Here is a 19939-nt window from a genome sequence, read left to right as displayed (position 1 = left end):
TTGGGTGATTTAATTTTCTTTACTGTGAGGATTCGCCATCCTGGCGTGCAAAGACCGTCTCCTCGCCTCTCAGTCCCTTCTGCAGCAGACACTCAGGTTGCGCAATCCCCTGGTCCTGTGACGCGCGCGCGGATCCTGCGCTGCCTCTTCATGCTGCCACGGACCCTGATCCCGCCCCTCGCCCTGTAACACATCGTGGACGCTCCTCCAGCCTCCCTGCTGACACGACAGGACTAGGGAGGCAGAGAGTGATGAGAACAGCAAGTGGTTCTATGCTCAGCCGACGAGTCAGTGACACCGTGGAGCATATATAGGTGAGAGGATCCAATGGCAGGGTAGCAAGGTGGGGGTGTTTGAATGGACCAGGCTGCGACAGGGATAGGTCCAGAAGGGCTCCCTGGGGAGGAGCTAGAGATACCAGTGAGTAAGCCTGCATTTGATTGCAGCGTTTCGTCGGGGTAGTGTGTCTTTAAGAGACTGGAGCGCCTCTGTGCGCGCCTTGGTGCGGCGGCGATCGGGCGGCCTGGAGGAAGGCTGGTTGCGCGGCGCGGGAGAACCCGGCGAAGTTGCAGGTGAGCACGCCGAGGGCGGCGTGACTCCCCGGTTGTTACACCTTCAGTCTGCAGTCAGTCATCGCTGAGCATAGTCGTTGTGACGCCGTGCCTTGCCACATCTAGTTCCTGAACCTTGCCTTGCTTGCTGTTTAATCTCTCGTTGCCTGACCCTGCTAGTACCTTGGACTCCGTTTCTCTCTACTCCTGATCCGGCTTGTCTGACTACTCTCCTGGCTCCAGTCCTGACCATTGGCTAAGTACTCCTACGATGCGACCTTCTCCAATCCTGAACCTGACTACGCACACCGACGTTCCGCAACTCTCCATTAAACTGGCAAGTACCATTACTATTCTACCATCCGTAATCCTGACCTGGCCTGAACGACTACTCTACACTCTAGGCGCGCCCGCGTGGCTGTGGGTCAGCGTTACTCAATTCCCTGCCTCAGCACCGCAGTCGCACTTCGTTTGTGGTGAGCTACGCGTTACACTCACACAGTACACTATTGCATGGTCACTGAAAATGTCAGGAAGGATGCCAGAGGATTGGATTCTGCTGGGATTTGAGGAGAGGATCCAGTCTAGCAAGGAATGGTTGTGCAATTTCAGCTTTATCCATGTGGGTTGGGAAATGAGTTGCGTTAGTTTAAGTGAATTGAGTTGTATCCGAATGCAGTGAGGTATAGAATTTCAACACTGCTACAGGCTTCAGGGTTCATTGAAATGGTTTTGAATACAGTGGGGGAAGAAATAGCAGTGACACACTATACACAGGTACTCTTGAAAGGGTGGCAAAATTAGCAGTAACATCATATTCCACATATCGTCTATCACACAACTGGATGAGAGTGAAGTAACACAGATTGTTATACAACTCCAATCCTCAAGGGCCACCAACAGGTCAGGTTTTAAGGATATGCCTGCTTCAGCACAGGTGGCTCAATCAGTGACTCATTCATTGATTGGGCCACCTGTGCTGAAGCAGGGATATCCTTAAAACCTGACCCGTTGGTTGCCCTTGAGGACTGAAGTTGGCCACTCCTGCCATATAGGGTGATTTTTTTAAATGTATATAGAAGGAAAAGGGGCTTCTGCTTCAGCAAAACCTATGGGGGTGCACGTGGGGATAAAGGTTTATTGCAAAGAAAAAGAAAGATCCCACTAGGATCCCGCCCTCCACCTAAGTGATCATTTCACAATAACTGGTAAGAGGGGTGTTTGCCACCTCCACTAATAAGAGAATATTTATTTACATGATGAAACAAAAGAAATAAAATCAAGACTCACAGTACTAACTATGTTTGTGATCTTGGTAGGTAAAGTAATCCTACCATGAATATTTGTAGCTCATGACTGTAAGAAAGTACATATATATATATATATACAGAAGAAACACACAGCGCAAATCTAAACAGTTTGTACCTGAGGATAATGATATTCTCACCACTATAAAAAGCCAAAAAAAAAATGGGAGGGGGGGTACGTACCCTGGTTCACCTCTAACCCTACACAATGCAGCTGTTTAGGTCTGCGGCTCCACACTTGCCGCCTGGAAGATCTGGAGAAGAATGACCTAAGCGCAAGTGAGATAAGGAATAGAGAGAACACAAAAAAGAGAGAGAATCATAGGGCAGTATATCTATATAGAGTGGATAATAGGCTGGTAAGATATGCGCTTACACTGATTAGATGAATATAAGCCTGTAATCCTCTCAGGGACTCACGAACGTAGCTTGTGGGTGGCTTGTCTGTAAACTGCTGGGACTTCAGGAACTGCTCCTTGTTGGCAATCTGCTGCTGCTGTTTCAGGTGCTCTTCATCATAGGCACTCGTATCTCGCTGTGGAAGAATCTCACAAGGGGGGGAGGAGGGAGGGGGAAAAAAACGGAAGGGGACAAAATATGTGTAAAATCGTTTTTAATCTAAAAATGGAGACTAGTTAAAATCTAGGTAATCAACTCACACTTTGTGAGAAAAATATAGGCAGTAGAGAGTGTTTTGCGAGTCTCTCACACTCGTGTGGAAATGCCGGTTACCAGTCCTCTCTGCAGTGTCTCTGAGTTCCGCACCACGTGATCGACCGTGGCGTGTGACGCTGCATGTGACGCGGTCCAGCTCTCGCGATGTTTCCTGTCTGTCAGTGCAGGGATTCAATTCCGGAGCTCCAAACGAAAATCATGCAGAGGCTTCTCGGCGTCTCTCTCTTCACTGCTGATGAACAAGCTGGCCCTACGCGTTTCTCCCAGCGGGCTTCGTCAGGGGCTGCTAATGATACACTAATCCCTACCAGGGTACTTATATACCTCCCCAACAATGATTGGCTCATTCATAATTAACTCAATCAATTACATTTTTCAATAAAGTATATTGCTACAAACATCACTATCATTGTGTATTATTGGAATCATCTTAAACCAGATTAGCATATAGAAAAACAGACAAATAGCATGAGAAACTTGTGTTGTACAGACAAAGCAACCTGCACTCAGCTGGTGCTTTATAACATATGCCTCAAATAAGTATTAGTGCAACCACATATGTATTGAAGTGGGACATAGATGGTATTATTGCTCTAACCAGCTGGTCAAGGTTTAAGAACAATTTTATTCAATATTAGGGACCAACAGGAGGATGTCCACAAATCATGTTTAATCTAATTGTGATATTTATATATCCCAAATTTAACCTAGGATAAATAATATCATATGATGTCATAAGATATTTTAAAAGGAATATAGGAATGTTTAATGGTGTCAAATAACCCAAATGGAATTTTATAGATATATCTTGGGCTAATTTAAATTAATTTACGGAGATTTTTAGAAAATTAGATCCTATTGTAGGATTATCTAATTTAAATATAAACAGCAAAGACAGCAAAGAGAACCTGGAGCTATCCTTATATGATATATAACTCCGGAATAACTCCTACGATACTATAATTCTTAAGCATGATAAATCTAAATATTTCTGTTTACAGAAATGTCAGCAATAATAGCCTGACTTAATATCTAACTACACTTACCCAACTGTGACAAATAATTAAATAATAATATATAAAGTGACAAACATAATTTATTAAACCAAAGTATATAATAACCTTGGTTATTAGTGTATATTAATATTTAATTCCCAAACTTACTTCAATATGAAATTCTATCACCTAATATAGTGACATGTGCTTATAATCCAGATTAATACTCTACAGTGAGATATATACTATAATAGAAAAATTAATTAATAAAAAGAAAAAACATATTATTAAATTGATAACGATAAATATTGTATAATTTATAGATACATAGGTCCAACATATGGTGATTGTACCTCCATATAGACTTCCAATCTTAATACAGACTGATATAAAGAACAATTCTAAACACATGAACTTATGAATAGTCTATTCTTAATATAATGCCAGTATGTGAACAGTCTATGGCCCACAGTATACATGTTCCAGGTAGTAGGGTGGTGTGTATACCATATAGCGTATACCGTATAGCTGGTTTATTAATATTTACTGAGCCAATACATACTCTATAGCCCACACTGTATAAATTCATGGTACGCTGATAAGATGTTAACGCTAGACACATATGCAGTAAACTATTGCATAACTGTCGGTACTAGAAATCTTGACATACATATCTGTCAATACAGAGTATTGTTATATATGGATCAGTGTAATATAAAAATGGGCAATTTGGTGGGTAGTATACCCTACAAATAGGTGAATACTACACAATGAAAAAATGCCAAATCAGAGGCATGGTGCACAGTATATATTAACAGATCTTTAAACCAAAATCTAGAGAATTCGGTGGATAATGTCCACCTCTCACCTTCAACACCTTTATCAAATACAGGCAGAGAATGTCAAGTTTATCTATAGCATTATTACAACAAGATATTATCTAGCACTAAGAAACTTTATTACCAAGATTATTCAGAAAAACATAAGATGACATATTATAGTGTATTCATTCTTACAATAGTTGCCTCCAAATGTAGTGATCACAAATGAAAAGATTTTTTAAAAGAAAAAGCACATACACAGAATCAATGTCAAACAATACACAGGGCTGAGTACATCCTTAGCAGAGCACATAGAGAGAGCTTGGGGATGCATGTTAGTCCTTTAAGAAGGATCCCAGGTCAATATCGATGTTCATACCGTTTGGAATGAGTGTTTTCATAGTATAAATCCAAAAGGTTTCCTGTCGTGAAATTTTGATGACCTGGTTCCCCCCCCTCCAATTGGGATGAATTCTATCAATACCAAAGAACTTTAGCCCATTCGGATTTTGGTTATGATGTTCCTTAAAGTGTTTGGACACACTATGCTGCATAAATCCTCGCTCAATGTTCTTTATGTGCTCTGCTATCCTTAACTTTAATTTTCTAGTTGTTCTCCCTATGTATTGTTTGTCACATGGACATTGCAACATGTAGATCACATAGGTGGAGTTGCAATCAATGAAATCCTTGATTTCAAACTCCTCTTGTGTTACGTGAGATGTAACTTTTCTAAAGGACTTTTGTGTGTTGGGATTGATCTTACACCCTCTACATGTTTGGCATTTAAAAAAGCCTTTAGCTACACTTATTGGTTTAGTGCATTCTTTCTTTAGGCAACTTGGTGCCAATCTTTGCTTTAAATTTGGGGCCTTTGTGAATATAATCTCAGGATTTTTCGGCAATATTTGTTGCAGCATTGGATCTTGATGGAGGATCTTCCAATGTTTCTGGAATATCCTCCTTATATTGTGTGAGGATTCGTTATATCTCGTAATGAATGGAATTGAGACCTTATCCTTCTCTCCTTTCCTCCCTTGTTCCCTAGTTGGTTTATACGTTAACAGATCTTTTCTCTCCATTTGTGTTACTCTTTGGTAAGCTGTTTCTACCACCTCCTTTTTGTATTTTCTTTCATGAAATTTGGACATTAATTCATGTGCTTGTTCATGATAAGTGCTCTCCAGAGTACAATTCCTACGCACTCTTTGCAATTGGCCCAAAGGTATGTTGTCTATCCATTTGTCTAGATGGCCACTATCGCCCATTAAGAAGTTGTGACAGTCCACTTCTTTTACGTGGGTCTTGGTCTCTAAGGCTCCATCTTGAACATATATAAACAAGTCTAAAAACTCTATATTGACTTTACTATATTTGTTGGTAAATTTTAAATTATAGGGGTTGTTGTTTAATTGTGCCAAAAACTTGTCTAGTAGCTCTAGGCTGCCGTCCCAAATGAATAAAATGTCGTCAATATATCTATGCCAGGATACCAGATTTGCTCCATACTCATGACCAGACCAGATGTATTGGTCTTCCCACATACCCATCAGGATATTGGCATAATTTGGAGCAAATATCACCACATGTGACCGATTCGTACATTCCCCCTGTAGAAAGAGTTCAATCTTCTACCCTAGTTATTTAAAAGGAGGACATATTGATACATTCACGAAGTTGGTCCAAGAGGATTTAGAAAAACTGGGCAAAGATAAAAAATCCAGAACTGCAAAAAATCTAACTAAAACCGAATTGGAAGCAGTAAAGGAATTATCGGATAGAAATGACATAGTCATAAAACCAGCAGATAAGGGGGGGGGGGTGGCAATCTTAAATAGGAGTTACTATGACAACGAGTCTCATAGACTACTAGGGGACGTGGTTACATATACCATATTACCAAACAACCCCACTGACCAATTCAAGATAGAATTGACAGAATTATTAAATCAAGGATATAGAGATGGAATCCTTGATAAAACAGAATGGGATTACTTAAATACTGAATCCCCAAGGATTCCGGTTTTCTACCATTTACCGAAACTCCACAAAGATGCCACCAACCCCCCAGGACGTCCGATAGTTTCAGGAATAAAATCCCTCACCGCCAACCTCTCGGGATACATAGATATTTTTCTCAAACAGCCAGTAAAACAACTTAGAAGCTATGTTCAGGATAGTATCCAAGTACTAAAATTAATACAAGAGGTGGTGTGGAGCGAGTCATACGTACTAGTTACGTGTGATGTCAGCTCTCTGTATACGGTGATTGATCACCAACAAGGGTGTCTTGCAGTACGTGAAGTCCTCACTCAAGGAAAATTACTAGATCCATTACAGATTAGATTTATAGTGGATTGTATAGCCCACATTCTTACCCACAACTATTTCTGGTACGACAATAAATACTATCTACAGGTTAGGGGTACTGCCATGGGTACCAGATTTGCTCCAAATTATGCCAATATCCTGATGGGTATGTGGGAAGACCAATACATCTGGTCTGGTCATGAGTATGGAGCAAATCTGGTATCCTGGCATAGATATATTGACGACATTTTATTCATTTGGGACGACAGCCTAGAGCTACTAGACAAGTTTTTGGCACAATTAAACAACAACCCCTATAATTTAAAATTTACCAACAAATATAGTAAAGTCAATATAGAGTTTTTAGACTTGTTTATATATGTTCAAGATGGAGCCTTAGAGACCAAGACCCACGTAAAAGAAGTGGACTGTCACAACTTCTTAATGGGCGATAGTGGCCATCTAGACAAATGGATAGACAACATACCTTTGGGCCAATTGCAAAGAGTGCGTAGGAATTGTACTCTGGAGAGCACTTATCATGAACAAGCACATGAATTAATGTCCAAATTTCATGAAAGAAAATACAAAAAGGAGGTGGTAGAAACAGCTTACCAAAGAGTAACACAAATGGAGAGAAAAGATCTGTTAACGTATAAACCAACTAGGGAACAAGGGAGGAAAGGAGAGAAGGATAAGGTCTCAATTCCATTCATTACGAGATATAACGAATCCTCACACAATATAAGGAGGATATTCCAGAAACATTGGAAGATCCTCCATCAAGATCCAATGCTGCAACAAATATTGCCGAAAAATCCTGAGATTATATTCACAAAGGCCCCAAATTTAAAGCAAAGATTGGCACCAAGTTGCCTAAAGAAAGAATGCACTAAACCAATAAGTGTAGCTAAAGGCTTTTTTAAATGCCAAACATGTAGAGGGTGTAAGATCAATCCCAACACACAAAAGTCCTTTAGAAAAGTTACATCTCACGTAACACAAGAGGAGTTTGAAATCAAGGATTTCATTGATTGCAACTCCACCTATGTGATCTACATGTTGCAATGTCCATGTGACAAACAATACATAGGGAGAACAACTAGAAAATTAAAGTTAAGGATAGCAGAGCACATAAAGAACATTGAGCGAGGATTTATGCAGCATAGTGTGTCCAAACACTTTAAGGAACATCATAACCAAAATCCGAATGGGCTAAAGTTCTTTGGTATTGATAGAATTCATCCCAATTGGAGGGGGGGGAACCAGGTCATCAAAATTTCACGACAGGAAACCTTTTGGATTTATACTATGAAAACACTCATTCCAAACGGTATGAACATCGATATTGACCTGGGATCCTTCTTAAAGGACTAACATGCATCCCCAAGCTCTCTCTATGTGCTCTGCTAAGGATGTACTCAGCCCTGTGTATTGTTTGACATTGATTCTGTGTATGTGCTTTTTCTTTTAAAAAATCTTTTCATTTGTGATCACTACATTTGGAGGCAACTATTGTAAGAATGAATACACTATAATATGTCATCTTATGTTTTTCTGAATAATCTTGGTAATAAAGTTTCTTAGTGCTAGATAATATCTTGTTGTAATAATGCTATAGATAAACTTGACATTCTCTGCCTGTATTTGATAAAGGTGTTGAAGGTGAGAGGTGGACATTATCCACCGAATTCTCTAGATTTTGGTTTAAAGATCTGTTAATATATACTGTGCACCATGCCTCTGATTTGGCATTTTTTCATTGTGTAGTATTCACCTATTTGTAGGGTATACTACCCACCAAATTGCCCATTTTTATATTACACTGATCCATATATAACAATACTCTGTATTGACAGATATGTATGTCAAGATTTCTAGTACCGACAGTTATGCAATAGTTTACTGCATATGTGTCTAGCGTTAACATCTTATCAGCGTACCATGAATTTATACAGTGTGGGCTATAGAGTATGTATTGGCTCAGTAAATATTAATAAACCAGCTATACGGTATACGCTATATGGTATACACACCACCCTACTACCTGGAACATGTATACTGTGGGCCATAGACTGTTCACATACTGGCATTATATTAAGAATAGACTATTCATAAGTTCATGTGTTTAGAATTGTTCTTTATATCAGTCTGTATTAAGATTGGAAGTCTATATGGAGGTACAATCACCATATGTTGGACCTATGTATCTATAAATTATACAATATTTATCGTTATCAATTTAATAATATGTTTTTTCTTTTTATTAATTAATTTTTCTATTATAGTATATATCTCACTGTAGAGTATTAATCTGGATTATAAGCACATGTCACTATATTAGGTGATAGAATTTCATATTGAAGTAAGTTTGGGAATTAAATATTAATATACACTAATAACCAAGGTTATTATATACTTTGGTTTAATAAATTATGTTTGTCACTTTATATATTATTATTTAATTATTTGTCACAGTTGGGTAAGTGTAGTTAGATATTAAGTCAGGCTATTATTGCTGACATTTCTGTAAACAGAAATATTTAGATTTATCATGCTTAAGAATTATAGTATCGTAGGAGTTATTCCGGAGTTATATATCATATAAGGATAGCTCCAGGTTCTCTTTGCTGTCTTTGCTGTTTATATTTAAATTAGATAATCCTACAATAGGATCTAATTTTCTAAAAATCTCCGTAAATTAATTTAAATTAGCCCAAGATATATCTATAAAATTCCATTTGGGTTATTTGACACCATTAAACATTCCTATATTCCTTTTAAAATATCTTATGACATCATATGATATTATTTATCCTAGGTTAAATTTGGGATATATAAATATCACAATTAGATTAAACATGATTTGTGGACATCCTCCTGTTGGTCCCTAATATTGAATAAAATTGTTCTTAAACCTTGACCAGCTGGTTAGAGCAATAATACCATCTATGTCCCACTTCAATACATATGTGGTTGCACTAATACTTATTTGAGGCATATGTTATAAAGCACCAGCTGAGTGCAGGTTGCTTTGTCTGTACAACACAAGTTTCTCATGCTATTTGTCTGTTTTTCTATATGCTAATCTGGTTTAAGATGATTCCAATAATACACAATGATAGTGATGTTTGTAGCAATATACTTTATTGAAAAATGTAATTGATTGAGTTAATTATGAATGAGCCAATCATTGTTGGGGAGGTATATAAGTACCCTGGTAGGGATTAGTGTATCATTAGCAGCCCCTGACGAAGCCCGCTGGGAGAAACGCGTAGGGCCAGCTTGTTCATCAGCAGTGAAGAGAGAGACGCCGAGAAGCCTCTGCATGATTTTCGTTTGGAGCTCCGGAATTGAATCCCTGCACTGACAGACAGGAAACATCGCGAGAGCTGGACCGCGTCACATGCAGCGTCACACGCCACGGTCGATCACGTGGTGCGGAACTCAGAGACACTGCAGAGAGGACTGGTAACCGGCATTTCCACACGAGTGTGAGAGACTCGCAAAACACTCTCTACTGCCTATATTTTTCTCACAAAGTGTGAGTTGATTACCTAGATTTTAACTAGTCTCCATTTTTAGATTAAAAACGATTTTACACATATTTTGTCCCCTTCCGTTTTTTTCCCCCTCCCTCCTCCCCCCCTTGTGAGATTCTTCCACAGCGAGATACGAGTGCCTATGATGAAGAGCACCTGAAACAGCAGCAGCAGATTGCCAACAAGGAGCAGTTCCTGAAGTCCCAGCAGTTTACAGACAAGCCACCCACAAGCTACGTTCGTGAGTCCCTGAGAGGATTACAGGCTTATATTCATCTAATCAGTGTAAGCGCATATCTTACCAGCCTATTATCCACTCTATATAGATATACTGCCCTATGATTCTCTCTCTTTTTTGTGTTCTCTCTATTCCTTATCTCACTTGCGCTTAGGTCATTCTTCTCCATATATATATATATATATATATATATATATATATATATATATATATATAAACACCTGGCTAAACTGGCAAACACACCTAAAGTTGCTACTTATCATAAACAAAAGTGCACGTGTAATGAAGTGAGTATATACAAATGGTAAAATTAATTACACTAAGTGACAGTGACTAGTAAATGTGACTATACTAACTGTCAGCTTGTCCCAAGGGTATAGTCACCACACTATTTGGTGATATAAACATCCCACAGGACTCAGCAGTATACGTCCAACCTCTCCTCCCTATAGGAGGTTGTTTGTATGAGCTAACAGCAACAATGCGATCCGATTGTTGTGTACTGTATATTGCAAGCATGAAAGCACTGGCTATAGCAGCTGTCTCTGTAGACATATAATAGGTTAGACCACAAGAGGGAGCCATATCCCCTATGTTTGAGCATTACATTGGATATACAAAGAACATATGCATCGATATTTATACCGCTGCAATCAGGTGGCACATACTGATTTAGCTACTGTCATTATGTACTCACATTTACTAGTCACTGTCACTTAGTGTAATTAATTTTACCATTTGTATATACTCACTTCATTACACGTGCACTTTTGTTTATGATAAGTAGCAACTTTAGGTGTGTTTGCCAGTTTAGCCAGGTGTTTATATATATATATATATATATATAGGTACATTCTTACAGTCATGAGCTACAAATATTCATGGTAGGATTACTTTACCTACCAAGATCACAACATAGTTAGTACTGTGAGTCTTGATTTTATTTCTTTTGTTTCGTCATGTAAGTAAATATTCTCTTATCAGTGGAGGTGGCAAACACCCCTCTTACCAGTTAATGTGAAATGATCACTTAGGTGGAGGGCGGGATCCTAGTCTCTTTCTTTTTCTTTGCAATGATTTTCTAAATGCCAGAAGTCGAGCTCTCATTGAAAAAGAAATACAAGCGTCGTCTACCTGTACTGGCACATTATACTTCTTTCTCTTCTGGAAGATCCCAATGGGATAAACTTCTCGGACGTAGAGTATAAGATGAACAGCCACCTCCAGAAACTCACATAATATGTCAGCAACAACTATAGGGAAAGGAAAGCAACGGGGAAATGGCTCAGTTACATCACGGATAGCAGGTCGTCAGAACCACTGGGCTGCGGAGTCTGAAAGCATGGGCCTACCCTTTGCATTCATTGTGCAATGTAGTAATACATCATTCTTAAACTGCAAAATGACTATTAGTAATAGACAGAGGAGTCTTTCTACAAACAAAGAATGTGTCCTCCCGTTTTTCATTTGTAACATTGGAAGCCGTTCAATCACTGCTCAGAACTCGTGCTACGTTACAGGTGGTGTACACAAGTATCCACCCACCATCTGTGCCACTAAACCAAACTCCATGCTAACACCCCCTAATCCTTAATGGATCCCGCTGTACTGCTGGACCATACCCCATCCTGGCACATACGCCGTCCCACAGTGAGCAGCCACTTTACCTTTTGTTTCAACACTGCCCCTTATTCCCTCTAGATTGTAAGCTCTCCGGAGCAGCGCCCTCACTGCCTGCTGTATGTTTGCCCTGGTCTGTCCTTATTTCGATGTCATTCCGTTTGTAATCGATATCACGCTGTACCCCCACTGTACCGCACCGCGGAACATATTGGCACTTTACAAATAAAGGATAATATTTTGCACCATGTTTATCATTTACTCTTTCTTTTTTCTATTTAACTGTTGAGAAAAACAGCAAAGTGGCCACAAGGGGTCACTCAAAGTCCCTCAAGGTTGCACTCTAGATTAATTATAATATACAGGCAGTCCTCGTTTTACAACGCTTCGCTTTACAACGAATGGCTTATCCAACGCTATGCAATGCATACCTATGTTCATTTTTACAACGCCAAAACGGCTTATCCAACGCTCTTAAGACGCTTTGCAACGTTGTGTATGTGTGTATATATATATATACACACATTCACATAAACAACGTTACAAAGCGTCGTAAGAGTGTATATATATATATATATATATACTGTATATATATATAATATAATACTATATAATATATTTTATATTATGTAATATTATATATATAATACAGTATATACACTATATAATTTATGTGTGTGCTGCATATCTTATTGCCTGCATAAAATATTTGGTGTATTTTAGTGTTAAATATGCCTTCAGGAACGGAACCTTTCATTTAAACAGTGTTCCTATGGGAAAATGTGTTTCGCTTTACAACGCCATTTTGAGTAATGCATTGTGTCGGATAACCGAGGACTGCCTGTATACATTAAGTAACTGTACAAATGACTGTTACCACAAGTTATAAAGTACGTAGACCAGTCATATGATCCCACAAGACCACATATACCAAAACAGTAGACAATTTAATACAAAATAAAATCCGACGAAACTCGTAAAATAACAACTAATGAATAACTTAAAAAGTCCCCTAAAGGGCAAAACGGAGATGGATTGGTTGTGAGTAGTGGTATACTGTAGAACAGGGGAGCGCAAACTTTTGGTGCTGCGCCCCCCTGCCTCCGGCTCTCGCGCCTCCCTGCCTTCCTTCATCCGCGTCAGATGACGCTGCGTGGGCGTGTGACGTCACGTCACATGGTCCCGCAGACACCGCGTAGCCATGGCGATGCAACACAGACGGCTGAATCCCGGTAAGTAAACAGTTGCAGGGGCCTCACGCGATCCCCCGGCATTTAATTTAAATGCCTGGGGGAAGAGTGCGGGGCCTCTGCAACTGCCCGCGCCCCCCCAGCACAATCTCCCGCCCCCCACTTTGCGCACCGCTGCTGTAGAACAACCAGAGACTGGAAATTGTAATAAAGTTCCAGATAATATACTGAGATTCTTAACCACACTAACAACTGCATACAGTACAGTGCAACAACAGCTAGAGAATACATACATGAATCTTGCTATAGGTAGAAACATTATACTTGCACATGGGGCATAGTGACGTAATTACACTGACGATCACGGAGGGCAAAACGGAGCGTGCAAAAACAGCTTTTTTTGATCCCTGACACTCCAGGGTTCGGCCTATGGGAAGAAAACCACTATGCATCTAGTAGTCAGGTCGTATATTTCTTGCTTAAACTACAGTACATTGAGGTTGTTGAAACGCAGCCTCCATAATACTCAGTGTATACAGTGCATATTAATGCTTGATGGGTATTATATCCTGGCCCTTTATCCAACTGTTGGGCTATATAGCTGCTATACACTACTACTCAGCACCTATTTGCAAGTATAATGTTTCTACCTATGGCAAGATTCATGTATGTATTCTCTAGCTGTTGTCGCACTGTACTGTATGCAGTTGTTAGTGTGGTTAAGAATCTCCGTATATTATCTGGAACTTTATTACAATTTCCAGTCTCGGGTTGTGCTACAGTATCCCACTACTCACAACCAATCCATCTCCGTTTTGCCCTTTAGGGGACTTTTTAAGTTATTCATTAGTTGTTATTTTACGAGTTTCGTCGGATTTTATTTTGTATTAAATTGTCCACGGTTTTGGTATATGTGGTCTTGTGGGATCATATGACTGGTCTACGTACTTTATAACTTGAGGTAACAGTCATTTGTACAGTTACTTAATGTATATATTATAATTAATCTAGAGTGCAACCTTGAGGGACTTTGCGTGACCCCTTGTGGCCACTGTGCTGTTTTTCTCACTCTTGATTCTCCCTCTGCCCCTGATACTGCTTCCTTGTTACGCACGGTGAGCAAGGTGCCTCGGTGTATTTTTTTTTCTATTTAACTGTCCAATTTTTTTAAAATTGTTAACGGATAAAAAAAGGTGAAGAATTAAAAATCATTGCGACATGAAACACTGTCTGGATTTCCACAGTATTGCGATCATTCCTACCAGACGGGGAAAGGGAAGAGATCACGGGGACCGGCGTCTTTAACTCAAACACAGACGCAGCCAACGCTATTGCACACGCGGACGCGCTCTTGGGGGCAAAATCCCCTTCTCTCCCGTGGCTGCTTCAAAACACTGGATGTTTCCCCCCCCCCCCACTGGCGCATTTTGTATGTCTTGCTGCAAAGCGCCAGCAGGTGTAATAACGCTGGATACATCAGTGAGGAGTATCTTCTTGGGATCTTTAAAACGATCATTACTTTGCAGTTCTGCCAAATAATCAAAAATGTGTTTAGGGAGATAAAGAAAATTCTATTTGCGGATTTAACTTACACAATTGTAATCAGAATATTAAGAATATGCTCATTGGAGATTTTATATTAATTCATTTTCCAGCCACAATGGCTTCATGAAATTAACCACCTGTATTGCAAATGAAAGTGAAAAGTTATGTTAACTTAAAGGTACAGTGACTGGACAACATTAAAGAGGTATATATTAAATATATGAACATCTACTTTTCGGGTCATTTTAATATGAACCTTCCTGCTGACAACTCTCCCAAGCGCATTTAATAAGCACCAATGCAACATTTCTAAGCTATAGACATTAATGCAATTAAGGTGCACCCCCAAATACACTTACTAATGACAAATCATCAAGACAAACAACAAAAACCCAGTTATTACCTTGTCCAAAGTTCAGATCTTGGCGAGTTAAAGTTGTCATTGTTCCATCTGATCAGAAAAAATATTTGTAAAAAGGTTACGGTCAGGCTCAGAGACCTGGAGTAGCAACAATATCTGCCTTGGATGTTGTTCAGGATGTGGCACATCACACTATTTTTTTAAGTGGTCCAGCGTGACATGACATGTAACACACGTGTATTTACAGATGTAGCAAAGCTCACTGCTCCCACAGGCACATTATGCTGGGCTATTCTGCGTTAGAACGTAGTATCAGTGGAGCAATGAAGTCTGCTGCCTCTGAGATAGATCGATATCCGCATACACACACATTTATACAATACAATACCATTTACAAACACCTTATACACTTGAATCTATCATCTTATAACACTAAATACAGCAGGAAATAAGTGTCGAGCACATACGGCAATAATCAGGAAGCTCCGTAGCAGGCGACCGCATCGCGGTTGGACAAAAACTGCCACTGAATTGAGTAGCAGATTGCGGTGATCAGCCACTTTCGGGCTTTGTGAATAAATCCTTACGTCTATAATGCTGCTCTGAGCTATGACCACACAGTGAGCTGAAACTCTTCCCAATACTCTCTAACCATGCAAACAGTTATATTACATGCTAGAGTTATTTTGGTGTTAAAGGCATTGGTCTCCCGTGACAAAAACACATAGAAAGCAGACGGAGAAAGAAAGAGAGGAAGTCAGTTGGGACGGGAGGAGAAAGTAAGAAGGCTGGGGAAGGAGAGAGAGGTGGAAAGAATTGGGGACATCGTAAGGTATTAAAGGAAAGTGATGGGAGGGAGAGAGATGAGGGGGGAGGGAGAGCGAAGGGGGTTAGGGAGGTAGGGGGTGACAGGAGGGGAGGAGGGATGATATTGGTTTCTTACAATACCAGAGCAACGCCGGGTACTTTCAGCTTGTCCTGTAATAAAAAAAATGTAAAAATCTGAAACCCGTATTGCTGCTTTAACACTAAGACTGCGATTATAGTAAGCGCAATGGTGCAATTTTGCGCGCTGTGAGAACAGAGTGCAGCAGCTGATAGGGGTCGGCCATAGTGCACGCGGGCACGATGCAGAGCGACCGTGCAGTAGATTTTTCAAGGCAAATCATTTCGTTTTTTCGCCGTAACGGCCGCATCACGTGAGTGGTTCAGCCAATGAGGGCGAACCAGCCTGGTGACGCATCCGCCACGCCTCCCCAATCGCTGGAAGCTGAGTTCACCCATCGCTCAGGCGACGCCATGCGCTCCTACTATAATCTTAGCCTGTCATTGCACTTTGAAGATACCAATTAACGCTTAAAGACTTTGACATATGTATGTATATATACACACTGACGGACAGCACTCTAGACCGAAATAGTATTGATAATGTGCAGTGTGCGGGGAGCGAAGTGGCCCAAACAACCCCGCTGCAAATCATAGGAACCCCAGAGTAGGCTCCAGCACACGTCAGATAGATAGAAAAATGTAGAGTCTCAGAATAAGCCACAAATTTAATCACGTAAACGGCAAATTAATATACAAAATTGGAAATGCTAACTGACTACTAATGCAATGTATACAGCGCTAATCATCACACAAATGAGGGGAAACTAGATATAAAGGGGAAGGGAAGTGTGGGGTACAAATGAGGGTATGGAGAGTTCCATTCCACACTGGATTTCATTGCAAACTTTTAGCAGGGTAGTTACGGTGGAGTGTTTGGGGCGAAAGCCAGATTGGAATTGGCTAGGGAAATTTGTCTTGGAATAGTTGTCGCTTAATTGGGACTGGACACATTTTTCATGACTTTGGATAGAATTGGGAGAAGTGAGATTGGCCTGTAGTTTGAGACAGTGTTTTTGTCCCCACTTTTGAAGATTGGGACAACTCTGGCAGTTTTCCAGGTCTTAGGGATATGGCCTTCAGACAGGATAGAGTTGACTATGGAAGCAATTGGTTTGGCAATGGCTGGGGCACCAAGTCTTAGGAACCTAGATTGTAGTAAATCAGGTCCACATTAGCTGCTTAGTTTTAATTTGAGGAGCACTTGTGTAATCTCCTCTTCGGATACTGGGCCAAATTGAAAGTTGTGGTCAGTGTTGGGAGGGGGTGGGGCTATGTGGGTACTCCCAGGATGAGATTTAGGTTTTGTGGTTTGGGCTGCGTTTCGCTAATAAGTTAGTGGCACACCCCACAAAGTGATCATTGAAGCATTTGCAATGTCAGTGGAGTTTGTCAGAGTAATATCCCCCTTAGTGATATTACTTGGTTTTTGATGGTTAGAAGGCTGGAATATATTGTGGATAACCTTCCAGAAGTTAGCTGGGTTTGATGTATTCTGCTGGAGATTGTCATAATTTTATAGAAAACGAATTACCTAAGATGCCGATCTATTTGTTCTCCCGTGATCGATCAGCAGAGATCCTGCTTCCCCGGGTTCACTAAATAGCGGCCTTTCAGTTTCAATCAATCTTTCAGTCAGTATAATATACAATATAATTTCACTAAGGTAACATTATCTATTGTTAGTTATTATTGTTGTTGTTATTGTGACACGGTTGGCAACCAGTGGTGGGATTCATCCGGTTAGTGCGAACCTGTTCTTAGGATTTCTGATGTTTGCCGAACCGGTGCTTAATAGGCGCAGGGGGAGAGGATATGCGGCGGTGGAAGATGGTATGTGGCACCGGGCTGAAAGTATTACCCGGTAACATAATCACTTGAGTGAGAGTCAGAGCAGGACTGCAGGGGAGGTGCGCCATCTAGCAGCCTGACCGGAACTTCCTGTCTGCTGCTATAGAGCGCTCCTCACCACATGCAGCTCTCTCCTGCTCTGACAAGAGATTCTACTACCGACTAATTCTTTCAGCCGGGGGAGCCCTCCCCATGCCTGTGTCCCCCCAGGTAGGCATGGAGTGGGGCTGGGAGAGATGTGAGGGGGGCTGGGAGAGATGTGAGGGGGGCTGGGTGAGATATGTGAGGGGGGCTGGAAGAGATGTGAGGGGGGCTGGGAGAGATGTGAGGGAGGCTGGGAGAGATATGCGAGGGGGGCTGGGAGAGATATGCGAGGGGGGCTGGGTGAGATATGCGAGGGGGGCTGGGTGAGATATGCGAGGGGGGCAGGGTGAGATATGCGAGGGGGGCTGGGTGAGATATGTGAGGGGGGCTGGGAGAGACGTGAGGGGGGCTGGGTGAGATATGTGAGGGGGGCTGGGTGAGATATGTGAGGGGGGCTGGGAGAGACGTGAGGGGGGGCTGGGAGAGACGTGAGGGGGGCTGGGAGAGACGTGAGGGGGGCTGGGAGAGACGTGAGGGGGGCTGGGGAGACGTGAGGGGGGCTGGGAGAGACGTGAGGGGGCTGGGAGAGACGTGAGGGGGGCTGGGAGAGACGTGAGGGGGGCTGGGAGAGACGTGAGGGGGGCTGGGAGATATGTGAGGGGGGCTGGGAGAGATGTGAGGGGGGTCTGAGAGAGATGTGAGGGGGTCTGGGAGAGATGTGAGGGGGCTGGGAGAGATGTGAGGGGGCTGTGAGAGATGTGAGGGGGGCTGGGAGAGATGTGAGGGGGGCTGCGAGAGATGTGAGGGGGGCTGCGAGAGATGTGAGGGGGGGCTGGGAGAGATGTGAGGGGGCTGGGAGAGATGTGAGGGGGCTGGGAGAGATGTGAGGGGGGCTGGGAGAGATGTGAGGGGGGCTGGGAGAGATGTGAGGGGGGCTGGAGAGATGTGAGGGGGGCTGGGAGAGATGTGAGGGGGGCTGTGAGAGATGTGAGGGGGGCTGGGAGAGATGTGAGGGGAGCTGGGAGAGATGTGAGAGGGGCTGGGAGAGATGTGAGGGGGCTGGGAGAGATGTGAGGGGGCTGTGAGAGATGTGAGGGGGCTGGGGAGAGATGTGAGGGGGGCTGCGAGAGATGTGAGGGGGGCTGCGAGAGATGTGAGGGGGGCTGGGAGAGATGTGAGGGGGCTGGGAGAGATGTGAGGGGGGCTGTGAGAGATGTGAGGGGGGCTGTGAGAGATGTGAGGGGGGCTGTGAGAGATGTGAGGGGGGCTGGGAGAGATGTGAGGGGGTCTGCGAGAGATGTGAGGGGGTCTGCGAGAGATGTGAGGGGGGCTGCGAGAGATGTGAGGGGGGGCTGGGAGAGATGTGAGGGGGGCTGGGAGAGATGTGAGGGAGGCTGGGAGAGATGTGAGGGGGGCTGGGAGAGATGTGAGGGGGGGCTGGAGAGATGTGAGGGGGGCTGGGAGAGATGTGGGGGGGGGCTGGGAGAGATGTGAGGGGGGCTGGGGGAGATGTGAGAGGGGCTGGGAGATATGTGAGGGGGGCTGGGAGATATGTGAGGGGGGCTGGGAGATATGTGAGGGGGGCTGGGAGATATGTGAGGGGGGCTGGGAGATATGTGAGGGGGGCTGGGAGAGATGTGAGGGGGGCTGGAGAGATGTGAGGGGGTCTGAGAGAGATATGAGGGGGTCTGGGAGAGATGTGAGGGGGTCTGGGAGAGATGTGAGGGGGTCTGGGTGAGATGTGGGGGGGGGGGGCTGGGAGAGATGGGGGGGGCTGGGAGATGTGGGGGGGGGGGGCTGGGAGAGATGTGGGGGGGCTGGGAGAGATGTGGGGGGGCTGGGAGATATGTGGGGGGGGGGGCTGGGAGAGATGTGGGGGGGGGGGGGCTGGGAGAGGTGTGGGGGGGGGGGCTGGGAGAGATGTGGGGGGGCTGGGAGAGATGTGGGGGGGCTGGGAGAGATGT

The 19939-nt window shown here is 42.7% G+C and overlaps 1 protein-coding gene across 4 annotated transcripts in view; it reads right to left on the bottom strand.

Annotated features, from left to right (window-relative positions):
• Positions 1–19939, bottom strand: part of MAD2L2 (mitotic arrest deficient 2 like 2) — a 41736-nt gene that overhangs the window by 13228 nt on the left and 8569 nt on the right. For 2 of the 4 annotated variants that reach the window (XM_075603473.1, XM_075603470.1), the window contains exons 3-5: positions 16099–16133; positions 15198–15245; positions 11574–11692 (exon numbers count right to left, since the gene is read on the bottom strand). In XM_075603473.1, coding sequence (XP_075459588.1) covers positions 11574–11692; positions 15198–15237 — 159 coding nt within the window. In that variant the 5' untranslated portion in view covers positions 15238–15245; positions 16099–16133. Of the gene's footprint in view, positions 1–11573; positions 11693–15197; positions 15246–16098; positions 16134–17574; positions 17596–19939 lie in introns of those variants that run through there. The other 2 variants (XM_075603472.1, XM_075603471.1) reach the window with 2 other exon arrangements.

The sequence above is a fragment of the Ascaphus truei genome, chromosome 6 (assembly GCF_040206685.1).
Source record: "Ascaphus truei isolate aAscTru1 chromosome 6, aAscTru1.hap1, whole genome shotgun sequence".
Classification (NCBI taxonomy): domain Eukaryota; kingdom Metazoa; phylum Chordata; class Amphibia; order Anura; family Ascaphidae; genus Ascaphus; species Ascaphus truei.
Note: the sequence above shows the minus strand (reverse complement) of the source record. Positions and strands in the feature narration are given on the sequence as shown.